We start from the raw sequence: 19,596 nt of genomic DNA on the forward strand, positions 1-19,596 counted from the left end.
CCCTACGCTGCTCTCCACCAGGTCGTTCCCCAACCTATACTGGAACCTGGGGTTCCAGTGCTTGTAGTGGCTGAGTTAGTGGTAGAAATGTATTGTCCTGAAAGTGTTACCTGCTTTTCATTTTTATTCCTTTCTTGTCCTCTGACTAGGTGTTTTCAATGTTGTAGAAGATGTGTGGTGTAAAAATAATGAGAGTGGATGCAAGAGCAAATATCTCCTCTGAAACAAGCTGTGCTCTATAATACCCTTCTGTTTATGTTATTCGTATGTTTTTCTGTATTTCTGTAGAGTGCTGAAAGAGGCACAAGCTGCATCAATAGGCATGAAACTAGAGCAGCAACAGCTGCTCATCAACATAATGGCCAGGATGACACACAGGAATGAGGCGGTGTCTTACTCCAGCACAGACTGCTGCTAGTGTTGGTAGCTGGTGTCCTTTTTAATTTTTTTATCTTATTTTTTTTAACAGAGTCCTAAAAGCTGTCTCATTGTTCATTTGGGCATACATTCTGGACTCTGAAGTACTCTAAATTTTGTATAAAACAGCGCAGTTAAGCTGTTGTGTTGCAGGGAGGGCAACAAGGCTCAGAAGCGACATGGAAAATACGGAAAGCATGTAAAAGAAGAGAGTTATACAAGGTAGATACAGGATGATATGGTTTTAAGTGGGATAAGTCGTTTAAGGTGCTGAAACTGTAACTGTCAGAGAGAAACAAGTATTTCATACTTAGATGGCTTAATTTTTGGTGGTGAATGGTGATCTTTTGTCTTTAGTTTGATATTGCCGCTAGATTTCATGGTTCTCTCGTGTTAATATACCTGGATGAAGAACCATACCATCACCTTGCTGTGTCTGAAGGTGGAATCCTCCCACTGTAATGAATCTTGCTTCAGGTATTCCAACTGGGAATATAGTACAGTTGCAAGAGTTCTGCTTTCATGAGAGTTTCCTAGTTGGCATTGCTACATGTTTGAATGTTATGCTTTAGCAGAGCACAGAGACTTAACATTGAATGTGATGGTAAATGTGGATTGAAGTAGGAACTGAGCTCATTTTGGAGAGAAGTTGCCTAAAAATGCAGTTACAAATTAAGAATCAGCAGGGAATAGATATGTGTTATGAAAGAGAATATAGTCTTAAGAGACTGAGATACAAGTTTTACTCTTGTACTCTTGTTTTGTAGAATTCTGTCCAATAGGTGTTTGTAGAAGCCACCACTTTACGCCATGAGTTGGCTTCTTAGGAAAAAGATGCTGAGGAAATACATTGCTTTGCACTCTTGCAAGGGCTAGAGAGGATGTCTGTAGGAAAATCTGGAAAAGTCATTGTCTGCAAGTGATGATGGTGATGATAAATACCACAAGACTGTGTTTTGAATGCGCTTGAGAAATGATGGTCTTGTGTGGCATAGAGGAAAAGAAGAATCTGTGCTGTGATCAGCTTTCCACCACATTTCAGGTATTGCAACACAAGCGAGTAACCAAGCTATAAGAAAAAGGTGGTTGCAGAAGGACCTGGGGACAGCTGTGAAAAAAATAGATATTTGTGTATTGTGATGGGAGACTTGAGATAAGTAATAAACTTGAATTGTTAAATTACTGCTCGTGGTTTCTCTTCAGTGTGTCAAGGGATTATTCCTCAGCTTGCTTATCAGAAGACCGCTACCTTTTATAACTGTTTTTATTACTTTGTAGTATTTGTGGGTGAGAATTTTCAATAAAATATGTTTTCTTCTATTTTAGAAAAGTAATGAAATTGGATACATTTCAGCATTGGAAATTCCCATCCTGCAGTTTAGCTCTACATATTTTATAGTCTCCTGGATCAGAAAAAAACCCCAAACTTATATTTATTAATATATTTATTTACCGAAACTTTTTTTCCTGAATAATTAATTTAAAATCCTTGAAATTACTTAGTGAAAGGATTTTAACTATGTTTCAGCATACTTAGTGAACTGACTCAGTTTCTTTCTTTTTAAACCTGAGGAAGTTGATTTACAGAACATTTGACTAGAAACTTTTGTCAATTTTAGCCTTTTCTTTTGAAGTGTTTTTAACAAGATGATGTTGGATTAGGTCTGCTAGTATTTTAGGCAGCAAAAGTATTCAACTTAACATAGTAATAGCAGAACAACTTATTAGTTCACTGTCGCAGTGCCAGGGAGCTTTTTATAGCTTCCTAAGCTGCCAAACAAACAACTTCTATTGAAGTGGAAAGTAAGAAATAGTGGAGTCACATGATTACTTTCCAGCATGGGCTTACACTGACAAATGGTGTATACTTTTGGTATAAAAAGTCTGAAATCGGGATGTGTGGTGAAGAAGCTGCTCACATTATCAGGCACACAACTATTTTTCCCCCTTCTTGTTCAGTTATCTCTCTGGTAGATACAACCTGATGCCTTCTTCCATCCCAGCTTTTCCCCCACCTTGTTGTAACTGCCAAGCACGGCTCCTGTGTGCTCCCTGAACACCTCTTGCTCACTCCCAGACCTCCAGGGACATCTGCTGTAGTGAAACATTGGCAAAACATCAGCAAAACTTGACAACACGAGTGTTGTCAAAAAGAAAAGGCAGAATGGTAGAAGGTGGTGTTGCCGTGGGGCTTGCAGTTGCAGTAACCTTGGTTATTCCTTGTAGATACAGTTTGGAATACTCTGGCATTTTTGAAGTTCCTACTGTCTCACTAATCTGCTTGTTCTCTCTTATCTCTAGCTGTTCTGATCCTATAATGTACTTTCTGCAGTGTTGTTCAGGATGGTGTATGTCCCTTGAAACCCAAAAATCTTACCAGCTCCCCTTTTAACTGTGACTTTGCAGTGGAGACTGTTGAATTCCTGTGTAAAGGAGGCTGGCATCAGTGTACAACACCCTGGATGCAGTCGGATTATGTGATAGTTTGAACAATGAAACCCGCTGTTGAGAGACAAGTATTAGTTAGAGGTTTGTGTGTAACTGGTAACCTGACTGTCTGAGCAAATCCACTTACAGGCTTTGCTTTGCAAAGTGACCTCCAGTAACCCGTTAGGTGCAGATTTCCCTAACTTTACCAGCGTTACTTTCTTTGGCAAGAATTTAAAACCCAAAGAAAAAGATACACCATCTATTGTCCGTCTAATTTTTGAAGGGAAGGGTGGACGATTATGTTTTTCCTGTCTTGGTGTGCCTTCCCCTTTTGCAGTTTTTGGTGTTTACTGTTTTGTTTCTCCTTTCAGTGTTTGACTACAGCTATAGAGATTACATCCTGTCCTGGTATGGGCAACTCAGCAGAGATGAAGGGCAGCTGTACCAGCTGCTATCTGAAGACTTCTGGGAGGTTGCCAAGCAGCTGCGACAGAGGCTGAGTCACATTGATGTAGTTAAAGTTGTCTGCAATGATGTAGTGAAAGCTTTACTCTCGCACTTCTGTGACCTTAAAGGAGCCAATGCCAGGTAAAAACAAAATTCTGCATTTAACTGGAATTTACTCCTCTATGCTTTCAGATATGCTATATCAAAGTAATGAAGAGTTGTGGCTCTTTTGTAGCAACTGGTAAAGGAAACAGTTCAAGGTAATCACTGGGTTTGGAGATCAGAGAGACTTCAGGGCATCTGTAGGACCTGTGGAAGGAAACACTTGTCCTCTTTTTTTTTTATTTCTCCTCAGTTTCATATTCATTGCTGTTTCTGTTTCCTCCTTGAATCCTTTGCTCAGGTAGGACGTGGGCTGTGTGAGCAGATCCTGCAAGTAGTGTGAACCTGTGAGGGAAAGGAGAGATGCTGTCAGAGCAGTCAACAGACAAGAAGATAGTTGTGTGCACCTTTCCCAAAATAGCACCAAGGTTAATTCCATTCAGTTTCCTATTTATTCTAGCTCCGGGAGGCAAAGCCTTGTCCTTTCTGTAAGTGACCTGTCCTGCATTAAGAAGATTTTTCTACTGGAAAAATTGTTGGCTGGATTTTCCTTCTCTGTTTAGGTTGTCTTGCTAATTCCATGAATTTCCTTTTTGGCAAGGCTCTCTTTATGCACTTAAAAAGGTCAACTGTCCACTAAATACTGGAGTTGCACCCAAATTGTAATTGCAAATGGGATCTCTTAGTCTATGCAGTTCACACATCTGAATGTACAATTTGTGTTAATTGTGAGTGGAATTTGGGCTTACGTTTGTACTTCTCTGCATTTCGGTTATCCTAACTGAAAATGCTTTGGACAGATTTAGACTCTATGTTTTATACTAATATGTTGTTTTGCCTACAGTTAGATCCACGTATTTTTAACGCTTCTTCAGAGGAAAAAAGATCAACAGTTTTCTGTCAGTGACCCGTCTGTGTATTGCTATTCACGCTTCTTTCTATTCTGGAGCAAAAGATAAGAGTTAATGTATCTGTGGTAGATGCAGCTTTATGTAAGCTAATGTGTCGGAAATAAAGACAAGAAACTAAAGGGTGGTTACATTTAAGAAAAGAAGAAATTGAGGTATATGCACTTGCGGTAGATCCTGCGCTGGATTCCAGATACTACTTGGTAATGAAAAAATCCTACCAGGAATTAATGTGATAGCAGGTTAAAAAAACGTAACAAACCCCACAGCTGTAACTGCAGATTTTGTGTAGGTTGAAACTGGGCTAGTTGACTTTTTCTTTAACCTACTGCAAAGCCGTGAATTCACGAGGAGGAAGATCTGGTTTTAAGGTGCCTGACAGGAGATCTTCAGGATGCTGTGCGACGCAGGATGCGAAGCACTAAGTGTATCCTCGTGCTGCTCATCCGAACTTGCTCAAAAAGTACAGGAAGCTTTATGGAAATTGCACAGGACTCAGCTTTTCTTGGCAGATGGAAAGAGGGCTTAAATGCTACGTATGTACTATGGCAGAGTCAGCAGGAGTTTGACATTGGGCTCATGCACTACAGGTTGAGTTTGTACTGCTGGGTGATCTGAGCATGCATGTAGTAAATCTGGAAGCATGGCTGAAGACTCTGATACTGTTTACTTTTTAAGGGAATTTGTGATTTCAAGAATAACTTGAGTTTTGTGCTAAGTACTGCTATGGAGTTTACTGTGCTAGAACCTGCTGACATTTAAGCTATAGACCGAAAACTACAAATTGTGTCACTTCTAGCTTGGAAGATAGAGTTTCCTGGAAAACCTTCAGTTAATTTCTATATTGCTACAGTTCAAACACAGACATTTTTTTCCTAAGGTAGCGATTACAGAGATCTTCTTGATCTGGCTTTGCTTCCTGTCAACATTTTAAAGACGATTGTACTTTTAAATTGGCGTTCACATGTTTCCGTCTCTGTCTCCAATAATAAATGCGGTTACTTTCGGATAATAAACACAGCGGAACAGAGACTAATTAGAGTAAGATACCTTTCCTCTTGTGATGCCTATTGGAGCACCACATCTCATTTCCACTGCTGAGTTTATATTGCAGTGTGACACCAAAGGGCATTTTGTCTGTGTCTGCTATCTGCTGTCTTATAAAGTTTTAAATACCACTTGTACCGTCTCGGGAGGGGGTGCCACCTAAGCCACTTCGCCTCTGTTTTCCTATATGACAACAGGAGTGCATTTATAACAGAATTGGCCAAGGGCATCCTATAGGGGAGAGAGGGTAGTATTTGGCTATTCTTGTTTTTATAGCAACTTTTATCCCTTCATTTCTTTATATCTTATTCAAGTGTCTTTCTTTGGCTGCTTTAGGAGGAATACAAGAAAGCTGAATACTGACATTGCCATTTTATGTTACCAAGGATGGACCATGAGCTGAGCAGGGTGATCTGCAGTGCTGGAGATGTTCATGCTGACGTGTGGGCGCAGTATACTTTCCAGCAGCTAGAATTTCCTGATCTCAGGAATGTAACATAGTGTGTCTGTTGAAAGCAAAAGGCAGCTGTTCCTCTGGATGAAATGCACAGTTGGTATTGGAAGGACATAGCAAAGCAAAACCAAACAGTTAGTGTCTTTCTGTAAAGCTGTCCATGTAAAAGGAAGTTCCCTTACACTTTTAGTGGGCTAAGAATAACCACATCAGGTATTATTACAGAACTATTAATGACTGGTAAATAACACATTGTGCTGGTGGTCTCTGAACTGCAGGGTAGGCAAAATGAGGTTTGCTTACCTGACATAAGTAGACAAATGAGATTTGAAGATAGTTAATCCTTGCCTATTCTTGAACCTCCTGACAGACTTTGCTTTTTGAACAAATCTCAGTGAGAAGAGGTCACAGTGACGCTGGATTTTTAATTTTTAAATTTTTTCTCCTACATTTTTTGGTTGGGACTGCCCTCTGCCTACAGCTGGGGCACCTTGATCTCAGAGGTAGAAGAAATTTTTCATTTTTTTTTCTGCAAATATGGTGTTGCAGGCTGCCTCTGGCAAGTTGACTGCTACATGACATCTGATGGGATACTCAGAACTGGTTGTGTGTGTGTGTTCCCAGGTTTGCAGCATCAGTGATGGCTTAGCAAAAATGGATCCTTGGGGGCTGCAGGCTACTCCCAAGTGCTGATTCAGAACCCATACTTAGGGTCTCACAGCTCTTGGAAGGTGTGAAAGGGGGAGGTGTTATGGACAAGTAGCTGAATGATCAGTATAACAAGCAATTTGGGGATTTAAGTTTGTATTGTACATGTTTTGATAATTTCCCTTTTGTTTTCTACGTACTGCTAACAGGATAAGAAGAGAATACAACTGAGCTCTTAATTTTCTCGGCCCATGTCAATACCTTTGCATGTGTAGGATATATAACTGTTGTATTTTTTATGTTTACAATATGTAGTGTGGTAAGATACTCAGTAGAAATAAGATTCTGCCACCACAAACTGATCAAGAGAAGAATGATGCACAGGGAATTTAAGCACTTGAGATTTAACTTACTTAATCCTAGAGATTCATCAATGTTGTCAGGATAGCTGCTGAACACCTCCCACAGTTCTTGTTTTTCTTTTATAATTCCATTTGCCACCCACAAACTAGGAATACTAAGAGCTGCTTATCGCACTCATCCTCTGGAGAGGAGTACCAAGAGGACTGGTGTGAAGCTGTAGAGGTTTGTTGCAATGGGAGCAGCTGTGTGAAAGCACTAAGAACAAAATAATCACAAGAAGCCGAGGTCTGAGCATGTTATTAGAGTTAACTCATGGGTAGCACCAGGTCTAAAGCTCTCTGCCTTCCGACATCAATGTGGGAAGTCTGGATTTGGTGTTTATGATTGAGTATAACCTAGACACCACAATAAGCATTAGGACCTCCTGGTGCTGGTATGGTTGTACCACAGCTTGTAAGCCATTTGTATGTTCTTTGAGTCTGATATCAACTTGATGTGTCCAATACTTTTTCATGAAAGAGGTAAGTGTCAAATGTGTAGATGATATGGTTATCTTCATGGTAAATGTTAACTGAAATAGTTTATAAAACTTGCTGATGTATCTTGATAAAAATGGCAGCTGTGGAGATTTTGCCATGTTTTTTGTTATGCTTTTTGGGTTTGGTGTGGTTTGTTTTCTGGGTTTTTTTTAAAGTGCTTTTTTCAGGTGTGTTTATGCTGCTGGCTTGTAAAGGTCTATATTTGTTTTTATCTTTAAAATCAAATAAATCAAGCAGTTTTTATTCTGCTGGACTGTCAAGAAGCTTAGAGATCTGAGGGCCATACAGGTGAAAAGATGCAGGATAGTTCTCAAACAGTTTAATGAAAGCACATGGTGAGTGTTAAATGCACTGATGAAAATCATTTACAGTGAGTTGCATGTGCACTTCAGCTCACAATTACTCTGATTGAGAGTAACTCTGCAAGTTTCTCTTGACAGATTAATTAAAGAAATAGGAAGGCTGAAGGGAACATTTTGTGACTTACTTTCTTGAGGAGCTGTTAATGGTTTTTATGTGTTCTTTTGGGGGGGGGCAGAGTTGTTTGTGGTCTTTTTTTATATCATTTATTTATTTGCTTGCTTCCTATTTTCAAAACAGACTTATCTTATTTGTCGCCATTAAGTTTCTGGTCGTGCATGTCTCCTAATCAATGTACTTATTTTGGGGTTTCTTGCCCTTGAACCAGTGCTACTGCCAATGCCAAATGTGCAGAGTCCCAAGTTGCATGGGCGTTGTAAGTAATAACATCGACGTTGCCTTTTAATTTTTGTCACCCCTTCTAGGATTCATTTTTAAGCTCTTCCATGCCAGCATGAGGGTTGAGACTGGGTAAAAATACAGTGCTTCATGCCAGGAGCATATACCCAACCACAGATACCAAGAGTCTTTTAATACTTCTCACTGCCATGAGTCTTGATAATACAGGGGGTTATCAGATGGTCCTGATTAAAACTGTGAGTATCTAGAGTATATGTTAGATAGAAAGCAATATATCCATCAAGTCCCATATTGGGAAATGTGAAAGCCCAGGCATAGATGATAGTCTGGTGCTACAGAACTGCCCTGCGTCCTGCATTCCTGAGAAATGAGGAATTGTTGTTAAAGAGATGTTGATATTGGCTCAGAATTGTTTAATTATAGCATAGGAAGGAAATTATTATATTCCTGTAACTTTGATAATGTTTTAACTGTGCTCGCCTTCAGGAATATCAAAACAGATCTGCTCTGCTTTCCCTTATAAAGTGCTGGATGAACTCACAGGTTTGCAGTAGTAAAGGATAAAGTCCTAGTATTGCTGATGTTCAGTGGGATGCTCATTCTGTAATTGCATGAAGTGATCTCGGGACAGAGGATAGTTATTGCAGGTGTCAGTTCGGTCCCAAACAAAAGTACTACTTGGAACAGACCCTGTACTGAGGAGCCTTCTTTGGCAAGTCCTACCAGTGGATCTGTATTCGCAGGCCGCTGCCTGATCTTCCACTGATTTGAGAAGCAGCTGAAGGAAATCCCTTTGCTTTCCAGTACTATGAAATAGTGTTGGAAAGTGTTAAAAATTTAGAGCAGGCTTAAAAATTTTATAAAATGAAAATTACGGAGAAGAAACTTATGCAAGGTTAAGGCTGACTTTGTAGCTTGCAGAGGAGTAGAGAGGGATATGACCTGTAAGCAGGGCATGAGTTCTGTCTGGTGTTTTAAATCACTGAAGTCACCTGCATCTTGAGACACCAATATATGTCACCAGTACTTCAGTCTTGATTGTTCAGGATGACAGAAATGAATTAAGTTGCCACTTGCCATTATTTTTCTATTGCCTAAAGCAGATTAAATGAGTCTGGTTTACAAAGCTTGTATCGTGCCTGGTTTTGGAACTGTTTGCTAGAGTGCCACATTGGTATTAGTTCACTGCACACTGTTGTGCTCAGAATTTATAGATAATTGGCTGGGCTTTCAAAGCTCTGTCTAAAAATATCTGCACACAGTTTTAGTTAAGAGTTTTCTGTGATTGCTGAATGATCTTTTGTTTGGAAAATCCAACCACACAGTCCTAATAACACATGCTCAAAACCGGATAGGAAGAGAAATAGTGTCTATGATAGTATTTGGATTATTTAATAGTGCTTAGTATCTCTGTTTACACTGGAAGGATGTAGCAGCATTCTGCTTCATGTACATGCATGCGGATTGTAGTTAAGTTTTTGCTTTTCCTGTTGGTGTCTGCAAAATGAGCAGTGCCTTGCTTTACTCCTGATCACATTTCCAGAGAGTTGGAAGATCTAGGTTTTATATTAAGCCTTAAGAATCAGGATATCTTGGTTCCTGCTCCGGGCTAGTAAACAAACATGGTTTGGTAGCTGAGCAGTGGTGTTCATACTTCTCTGATTACTTACTGGTTTGGTTGGGGGTGTTTGTTTGTTTGTTTGTTTGTTTTTTGTTGTTTATTTTTAAATGGATATCGGTGAAGGGGAAGCCTGAGTTACAAGAGATGCTGCTTTTTTGGGCAGACGTTTCATTGACATGCAATATATTTTCCCTGCAAGCTTATCAATAATTATATCAACATAAATAGAAGTGTAATGCTTTGTGCATAAACGCAAAGGAGGATATAAACCTGAATGATTTACCTTTTGTTTTACCACTGGCATATTGATTTATTTTGTAGCTGTTAAACCTCCCCCCAAGCCTTCTGTTCCTGCTTTCAGTCTCCCCTTTATTTCTCTTGCATAGACAATGAAAACTGCAGAATTTGTTGATACAACTGTTTGGCATTGATATGCAAGGCTTATTTAGAGTTGAACTGCCTGAAGACTTTTTCTTCTCTATTCTTTTCATAAAAATTTGGTGGGGTTGTGAGCCTTGCCTTTTGTTTTTCAGATTTTAGGTACAACTGAGCTCGGAAAACAGTTGCAAGAACCCCTCTTCTTAGAGAATCATGTTGTCTTAGGTAATGGAGATAACTCCCGAAAAAATTAAAACTCTTCTTAAATGGCATGTCAACTAGAAAGTATGCAATGCTACTCCCCCCTTGCATTCCTGTAGATGGGAACACATTAGACAAATTAGAAGGATAAGGATGAAATATTTGCCTTTCTGTTCATTTTGTTCTGTTTTCCATTTGTGTTCTGTTGACTGTGTATCAGGAAAGTCCTGGCATAAGTCCAGCTCAGTCAAGCTGTATGTATTGGCTGCTCATTGGGAATAAATCTGTACAATAGAGAGACAAAGATTATAAGAAATTATTTCTCTTGCATGGGTGATAGTTTAGCTGCAGTTAACGCTTTAGGGTGTTTGCAGTCCCAGATGGATTTACGTTCCTCAGGAGATTTTTAGGGAGATACTGAAGGCAGAGAAGACTCATCTCAGTTTAATAGAATTTTATGCATATTATGGCTCTATATTGTGCTTTGCACATGTTGTGAAAATATAGCTCGATCTAATCGCTAAGCAGGATGTCACACAAATAAGGTAAGAGTGTCCAAAAAGGATGGGGTTTCTGTGTTCGTGGGCAAAAAAAGCGGTTGCTGCTGCTTGTTTTTAGTTCTAACTCTGTATTGTCATTAATATACAGAATCAGTTGTCAGGAGAGGTTAGTTTGCTGCTGGCCAACTGATGTTCGCTGTAAGTCGTCCTGTTTGCCAGCATTTTGCCTATGTTCTGACTGTGTTTTTAAGTGGCTAACTTTCAGTGGACCAACCTGTCTGGAAAAGGAAGACCTGACTTCCCCAATAAGAAGTAGCTGTACATAAATAACCCAGACTTTCTGTCTGCCAGTAGCCTGCCTGGGACATGTCTGTTTTTGGATAAATAATGAATGCCTTTAGGGAGGGTGTGTCGTGGGGGAATGTTTGATGCAGCGTAGAGAAGTCTCTAAGATGTATCTGGAGTATGCATGAGGAATAGAAATGCGCTGAGGAAAACAGCTAGGTGTTCAGCTGCCAGAGAAAAAAGTTCCTATCAGAACAAGATAAACAGCTTTTTGAGCTCAGTCAGTTGCACCACCTGTGCTGGTTGATAATGAAGACTAGACATCATCTTCATAAACCACTGCTCTTTGGAAGAACCAGTGTATTTATATCCAAGTTGTTCCAAGGGACTTGTTTTGAAATTTGTCTTACTTGTAACAATTGAAACCTCCTCCACGATCCACACTTGAAAACAAAACTTTTGGTTTGGAATGGAATAAGAGACTTCAGTCAAATTGAAACCAAAAGTCATCTTTACAATCCTGTTCTGAAAATTAATTAAAAAAACTAATTTTGGTCACCTTGAGATAAATGTCTTGTACTATTAGAACAGGATTAGAGCTGTTACTCCAGTATTGTTACTATTTCAATGTGTTTGCTCACTCCGGGACTGACTAGCAAAAATCAGTTGTTATACAAATCTGCCAGTCACTGATTGCTGTATAGCAGCGTCTAACTGAAAAATATTGTTTCAGCTGTGTACAGTTCTCAGTCACTTTTTCAAGTACAGAGGCAGTGGGCTTGGAACAACTCTGTGAGTTAACCAAGACAGCAGCCTCCAGCTCTGGGAAGGAAGCAGATGTTAACAGACGATGGGAGGAGACACTGGTGTGAGACGTGACAGATCTGGGCCTTTTTAGCACCTTAGAGCCTTCTACCGAAGACCAGTCCTGGCTGCGCTGGAAATTACTGTGGTGCCTCTCAGGTGACACTGGGTTTATCTGACTGTAACCACTGGCACGATCACCTTGCTGTTAAACTGTACATCTGTGACTGGAGCACATCAAGCACATGGCCATGATATAGCACACTATTCCTTGTCTCTTCTTCTACAGCCATTTTTGTATACAGAAAAGGTGCTGCTGTGACTTTCACTAAGCAATTTCTTTGACCTATCCAGTCAAACATGTTCTGAGAAGTCCAGGAAACCATTGGCACCTGCAAGGAGATAAACTGGTCAATACTGAGCATAAAATCAAGATGGGGGAGATTTGCTCCCTATTCTTTTCAGAGCTGTGATCAGAAGAGCTGCTTGTGGGGAGTCTGCAGGCAGCACAGACACTGCGATTATGGGCCTGCTCACCCACCAGCACGTTGCCGTGCGTGTTCAGGGGTGCACAGCGCCCATCCAGCACTTTGTGCTGCAGCAGAGGTGCAAGCACCCTGTCACCATTAGCTCTGAAAGACTCTGTCTTGCAGTCTTCCCAAAATGCACCTACCATGATTGTCAGGAGCAAGGAGGACCTATTTGCCTGTGTGGTGGCAGCAAAAGGAGTGTACTAGTGTAGTATGTTACTGTATAGCACACTATTCCTGTCCTAACTCTGGGCCTGACTTTAAGTTAGGAGCCTCATTCTTTCACCAAGCAAGAAATTTTGGATTTCCCTCATCCATTAGTATCCAGCTTGCGTAACCTGTACAGTTAGTGAGTGGATGAAAATACACACCTTCCCCAGCAGGTTGAGAGCAATTGTGGCTGAGAGTGTTCTCCTGTTCTTTCTTGAAGCTGAACAAAAATTAGCCAAAGGCCAGGATCTGACTCTGCTGAAGGTAGGCAAGATGGACCCTGACTCTGAAGCATGAAGGGTTATGGAGGAAAACTTGCTTTATTCCTTTGTTGTGTTTTTTTTTAATCTGTGGTGATTTATTAATATATAATGTGAGTGAATACCAGCTTCAGCCTGCAGGTCAGAGGACTCAGCTTGAGACAAGTTCTCCTCTCTTTGCTGAATGGGTTGTGTGATCTCTGCATGCCCTAGATGCTCAGATCCAAGCGAGTGTCATTACTTGATTTGGCCAAGAGATATCTTCCCAAATCTCTGATTTGGCCCAGAGATGACTTCGATGGGACTTGGAAGATACGGGTTCAGACCTGTCAGACTGAGCAGACCCTGAAGTTCAGGGCCTCTCACCCCTGCTGGGGTGAGCATGCTGCCCACAGTAGTGTTACCCCAAAGGTGGGGTTGCACGCATGTGCGGAGCCTCTAAAGTTTCGTGCTTTCCAGTTTGATGCTTTATATACTCCAGTGATATTGGTAACGAACGGTATGGTTGGCTCTTGCTTGCCAAACTACAGAAGAGATCTGGCCAAGTTTCTTTGCGCTTTGGGAGTCAATTCACCTTTCTCACTTTGCCATCATGATTCCACCCTCTTCCTAAAGCTGTGGGTAGGTTTTTAGTCTTTTTCTAAATTGGTTTTCCACTTGCAGTGTAGATGGCTGATAATGGCAAGTCTGCTGCTGCACAGGTGTCTTGCAAAGACCAATTTGATGTAGCCTGCAGACAGCAAGTCGAAAACTGCTTTCAAGAAAAAGTCAGGTCAAACAGGCCAGTTATTTACTGTGAGATTTATTTGCCACTAACAAAGGAAAGGTGGTAACTTCAGTATATAATGGGTAGACCTGTTTCTCAAACTAGATATGATCCTAAATCCTCTGCTTAAAGGTTCAAGTCTATCATTATTTTCCTCTACAAGAATATATTTGCTTCTTGAGTTTGTCATGCTGATTGTTTTGGAAAATTTGACAAGATTTAACTGTAAGATCAATGATGGAACATTTTTTACTTTTTATTCAGAGCATCTTTTTGCCTTTCACTTACTGGTTTTTCTCAATTTTCATTTTTTTTTTTGGCAAGTCAAAACATTGAGAGGACAAAGGAATCTGGAAATTATCTTAACATCACTAAAAAATGAGCAAGATTTGAAAAATATACATGGTTTCAAGTGTTTCTTTACTGCATTTACTTAACTGATAATGGCTTTTAGATATTTTATCAATTAGCAACTAATCACAATACAAGTGGTATGTAAATTCTCTTTTTTCCTTTCTTCTTTGTTTATTTTTTTTTCCTCCTCCTTAGGCAGGAAGATCCACCGAGACCTTTTTTGCTTCATCCTTGCTTGAGGAGCCCTGATGAAGAAGTAAGATTCCTGCAAAAATGTTCTCAAATTCTGGTGTATTGTCTCCTACCCTCAAAGGATGTCCAGTCTGTCAGCTTGCGCATAGTCCTTGCAGAATTACTTGCAACAAAAGGTAGATCAAAGATCAGAGATGATTTGCACCTGTACCATAGTAGTAATTGCAAACTTTGTTATGTATGTCTTGACTCTTATTTTAAATTATGAAATTTTAATTTCTGTGATAACCAGTAAGATGCTTTATGCTTGATTTTGAGAATATGTACTTATTTGACTCTCCTGACTTGATGCCAGGCTGTTTAGAATCTTTCAGGTTAAAACACAATTTGTGCATTCCATTCTTCAGTATTTTTTTTCATAGAGGAACACTTTTGCAGTCTTACATGGCATTATTTTTAGTAACTGTATGAATTACTTCAACCTTTTATATTTTGTTCAGCTATGTAGAATCCATAGACTTAAGGATGTGATTATAACTGAATCTTTAAACCAGATTTAATAGTTTGGGTTTTTTTACTTTGATTTATCCAGTGTGGTTTTTTTTTTAATTCAGGGTTTTCTGTTTTGTTTTGTATTTTATCAGCTACATATCAATCTGATTATAAATACTTTTTTACATCAGTGAAGTCAAATTTGGAAATAAGGAAGTCTCAAATATTTTTTGATATTCAGCTTACTTTTAATTCTCATTTATAGTGGCTGTAGTGTCATAGACTTCAAGGCACACGGCAGAAAGAACAATAACACTTGGAATTTTCCAAACAGAGCTCAGCTTTGTCAACATACATCAATTTGTGTAATAGAAAAAAACAAAACAGTTTCATCAAGAATCTCAAATGTACTATGCAGTCCTGAAGACTGGATTCTTATCAACTCGTGTATTTATTTTTGCCTTTTATCTACAATTTTCTTTTGATGGACATCAGTTATTCTTCAGCGTAAGGATGTTGTTTTAAAATATTTTTCCTCTCCAGTACTGAAACCAGTGGTGGAACTGCTGAGTGATCCAGATTATATTAACCGAATGCTGCTCAGCCAGCTGGAGTACAGAGAACAGATGAATGAGCATCAGAAGAAAGACTACACATATGCTCCTTCTTATGAGGAGTTCATCAAGCTCATTAACAGCAGCTCCGACGTTGAGTTCCTGAAACAACTGAGGTATTTAATGTTTCACTGTAGCTCATTCAAAATGAAACATGCTTTTTTTTGACAGCCCATTACTGGGATTTCAGTGAATTGTGATTTTTCTTTTTAAATGAAATTTTAGATTTCCTTTGATGAAGCTGAGACAGTAAGGATACTAAGCCACAATATTCGTTAAACCTCTCGTATAGTCAGGTTTTTAGTTCGTTGGCAGAGAATGTTAAAAATTTCCACTTCAGTGTTATACTGGAGATCACTGCTGAAAGGCATACCAGATGCTTCTTTACGACTTGCGTTTGTAGACTTAGATAAAATACTATGTTGAATTTTGACTAGTGTGCGGTTATCTCCTTGTTATTTTTGTAAAATATGGGTGGCCGTGGTGATCTGGTGACTGTGAATGGTAGTGACCCTATGGACACAGTGTGCTGTGGTTCTGTGTCATGGAAAAGAGGGGTTTGAGTTCAGACTTTACTACGGGATCAGAGGTTTGCCTGGACTGTTGCAGAGAGGCATTTTCCAATAACATCCTTCTTAAACACATTAACTAACTCTGAAGAATTCCTTAAAGCCAAAAAAACCCCACTGGACTCCTTTGTGTTGTAAGTTTGTTTAATGTTCCTGTTTTCTAATGCAAGTAGCACCTGCTGGCTTTCGTACTCTGAAACTCTCTTGAAAATACCATCTCTTTTTCCTTCCATCTTTCATCATAACATGAGATACTGCTTCCATCTCAAGGCTACTTGCCCAAGTACAAGATGTTTACGCTTGTCTTATCTTTGTAGCTGAGATATTTCACTTCTAATTTCTGATGTAAGTGAAAGGATAAGGAACAAGCAACTAGGAAGCTGGGAGCAGTTACTGCTGTTGTAGGATCTCCCTAGGTGTCCTCGAGCACACCAAAGCTTTGCAGGACTGTTGGAGCCCTCTCCAGAGTGTTTGTTCTAATCTGTTGCCACCAACCATTAGTATCTTTCTCTCTTTCCTGACTCCCTTCAATTGCTCTCTCAGGTGAGTTTTCTCTCTTCCTGAATGGTTGCAGCAACATCTGAAAGACAGGAGCACATCGATCCTGTTTGGGGCACCGTGTTGTCTGTTGTGACCCAGGCCTTCTGCTAGACTTGGCTTGATCAGGCCAAGTGATGGTTTTCTGAGATGGAGTATGTGGGCTGCATAAATCACATCTTACTTTCTGTTGTTCTTCTCTTTGATTCTGAAACCACTTGCATTTCTGAGAAAGGAAAATACATTTAGGTGATGGTGAAATGATTTTGTTGCTTGGCTACTTATTGTTCATCTGCTGTAAAATTAGCTCTTCACTCTGGGCCAGTTTGCCGTTCTTCAGAGCAGAAATTAGTCTCTATTAGAGTCTGTCTAAAATCTAATTGACATCATATTTATTAGCATAATCACACTAATGGATCTGCTTGTTTCAAAAGAAACCTGACTCTTCTGTTGTTGTTCAGACTCATTTAATGTTCAGTGTGCTGTCTTTTTAGCTGATAGGTCACTCTGAATTGTGTTCTTTAATATCAGATAGCAAATTTGCTCTGTGAAGTAATGGGGGTTTGGCTGCACTTAGGTTTTTCCCTTCTAGTCTGTTGAGTCCAAGTATCATCATCTTGAAGTATGTTCCTCTACACCCTACGTGATGTTGATTGGTCTGAGCCGATCAGTATTTGAATGGAAAATGTCCAAGGAAATGTATCTTCTTTGCAAACAGAAATAGCACTTAATTTTGGAGGCAGTGCTCATCCTTCCTGTTCTGCTTGTTCTCCAGCACTGTGGGAGCACATAGAGAGAGATGAGCCAACCTGTAGTCATCTCAAAGTTATGCAGTATATTTTGCAAAGCTTTTATCATTTATGCAGCGAAAGTTTACAGACTTATGTCAAGGAAACCAAACAGCAGTCCCTATATGCATGGAGGAAAAAAAAAAGTTGTATTTTAGATGAACACACTAAATGCTATTTCAGGCTGTACATCATAGCAGTGAAATAAAGAAAAATATATAGAGAAGGAATTAAAGAGGAGGAAACAAACAAGCCATTGTGCAGTTAACCACTGGGGAACATGGAGTCAGAGTGAAAGGGGTGGGTACAATACTTCCAGTTCTCTTCCTGTAACAAATAAATAACTAGCATATTGTTCTAACACATTTCCCAGTAATACTCTGGTTATCAAAAATTATTTTTCCTGAGTTTACTTGGAAATCATTTATCAAGGCCTGTTCTAAGCCAGTGCATGGCATTCCAGAATTATAAACTGCCTCCTATTACTCCTAACATTGGCACGTAACATCTTGGTAAAGAACAATGAAGTAGGAACAATCTTTTGTTTGGGCTTGGCTTTGCTGGAAATTTATCCTAAGGCACTACAGTCACTGGGAAACTCGTGGGAGTTTTTTGTGTGTTTTGTGGGTTTTGTGTTTGTTTTTTTTAAACATACCTGCCATGCTTTATTTTGCAGATTAATTACTGTTTAATAAAATAACATAAAATATATTGCTCAATGAAAGAAGCCATGACGCACTGATAAGCCATTCTTTCAGACCCTTGATAGTCTGCAGTCCAGAAAGCTTGGACTCCGGAGTGTTCTTTGCAGTGTGAGAGTGACGTTACAGGAGAGAGGTCCCACAAGGCATCCTTCTAGGCTGATTTCGTTACGAGAGTTTTGCTAGGCTTTCTTGTGATTAGAACCAGGTATTTGTTACGGGGTAGGTAAGGAAAAATCTCAGTGGAAGCCTGGGGGTGAAGGATGTTGTTCTTGTCCGGGATATCAGGAAAGAGAGTGTTGAATCTCCTTGGAAGCAAATGTATCCTAGAATGGGTTGGGTTGGAAGGGACCTTAAAGACCATCTAGTTCCAGCCCCTCGCCATGGGCAGGGACATCCCCCAATAGATCAGGTTGCTCAAAGTCTCATCCAGCCTGACCTAGAGGACTGCCAGGCAGGGGGTATCCACAGCTTCTCTGGGCAACCTGTTCCCAGTGTAGCAGCTCTCTGCCTTGCAGACAGCTCTCCCTGAAAGGCTCGTATGGTACTAGGGTTTTCTAAATGTTGGGGTTTTTTCTCTCCTTACTTAGAAGTGTTATTGTAAGAAAAAAATATTCTGTTGATTTTCTGCATTGCTTTTATGGATTTATTTTTAGAACTTGTTTAAATTATGCAGAAACTACTTATTAATTTTAGTGATACTTCTGAAGTCACGGTTTGTTAATATCTGTAGTGGGCCTCTAACATCTGATCGCTTATATCTGAACAGAACTTCTCTCTGTTGCTTTGTGGAAACATCCCTTTTATTTTTGTAAGGGACATTTGGGGAGCTGATGTTTCTTTTCATGGAAAATCATTTGCTGGTTTCTAAGGAGCTGGTTTTGGGGTTTTTTGGGGGCTTTTTTTGGGTTTTGGTTTTTTTTCTGTTTGTACCTTTGCTTTCTGAAAACTTGGGTGTATTTGAGGGGAAAAGAAACCCTCAAACCACCAAAGTTTCTAGAGAAGGGACTGTTGTATGGTTATCTAGGAACATCCTCCAGAGACTCTCTTTATGATGTTTACCTTATTTGTTGCTTGTCAGGGGAGGCAGAGTTTTATTCCTGTTTTATCAAGTTTTCACAAAATGTTTTGTCCCTCTTTCTTTCAAGGAAAAAAAAAACAAGTTAAACAGCTAAATTTCACCTTCATTTCTTCTCAGATTTAAGTTCGTGTGGATAAATTGAAACTGTGGTACAAATAAGGAGGAAAAGATGAATTCTTGCATGGTAGATGTGAAAAAAATTTACGTCCCCTGTCAGAGGAAGATTTGGGATTAAAGACATGATGAGTTAAAAACATAGCTGAGAATAAACAGTGATAAGGAAATAAACTGGTGAATGATTTTCATTCTGCTTTCAAGATCAGCATATTTATTCTGTTATTTATTAGTATAGCAGCAAAAGGTCACCACATAATTCATGTTAAGAAAGACCATTGCTGGCTCCGTGTCATCTTTTACATAAGAAGGAAGGGAAAGGGATAAATACGACGAACAACAGAGAAGAGTGGGGAAGTAACGTGGGTGTGAGCCCATGATTTGCCCAGTTTATCAAGTACAGTTCACTTCTTGAAAACGAAATGGATACACCACGTTTAAAACTTGCTTAGATGTTCACTCACCAGCACCAGAGAATACACAGCAGCTAGAGTATTTGGAGCAGCCTTCTGGGGAGAGGGGTC

The 19,596-nt window shown here is 39.6% G+C and overlaps 1 protein-coding gene across 1 annotated transcript in view; it reads left to right on the top strand.

Moving 5' to 3' along the window:
* SNX25 (sorting nexin 25) overlaps positions 1-19,596 on the top strand; it is a 73,132-nt gene that overhangs the window by 6,309 nt on the left and 47,227 nt on the right. Inside the window, exons 2-4 of the mRNA XM_009877136.1 lie at positions 3,219-3,435; positions 14,180-14,352; positions 15,212-15,398. Of these exons, the coding sequence (XP_009875438.1) occupies positions 3,219-3,435; positions 14,180-14,352; positions 15,212-15,398 (577 nt within the window). The remainder of the gene's footprint in view (positions 1-3,218; positions 3,436-14,179; positions 14,353-15,211; positions 15,399-19,596) is intronic.

Source organism: Apaloderma vittatum, unplaced genomic scaffold, assembly GCF_000703405.1.
Source record: "Apaloderma vittatum isolate BGI_N311 unplaced genomic scaffold, ASM70340v1 scaffold7719, whole genome shotgun sequence".
NCBI lineage: Eukaryota > Metazoa > Chordata > Aves > Trogoniformes > Trogonidae > Apaloderma > Apaloderma vittatum.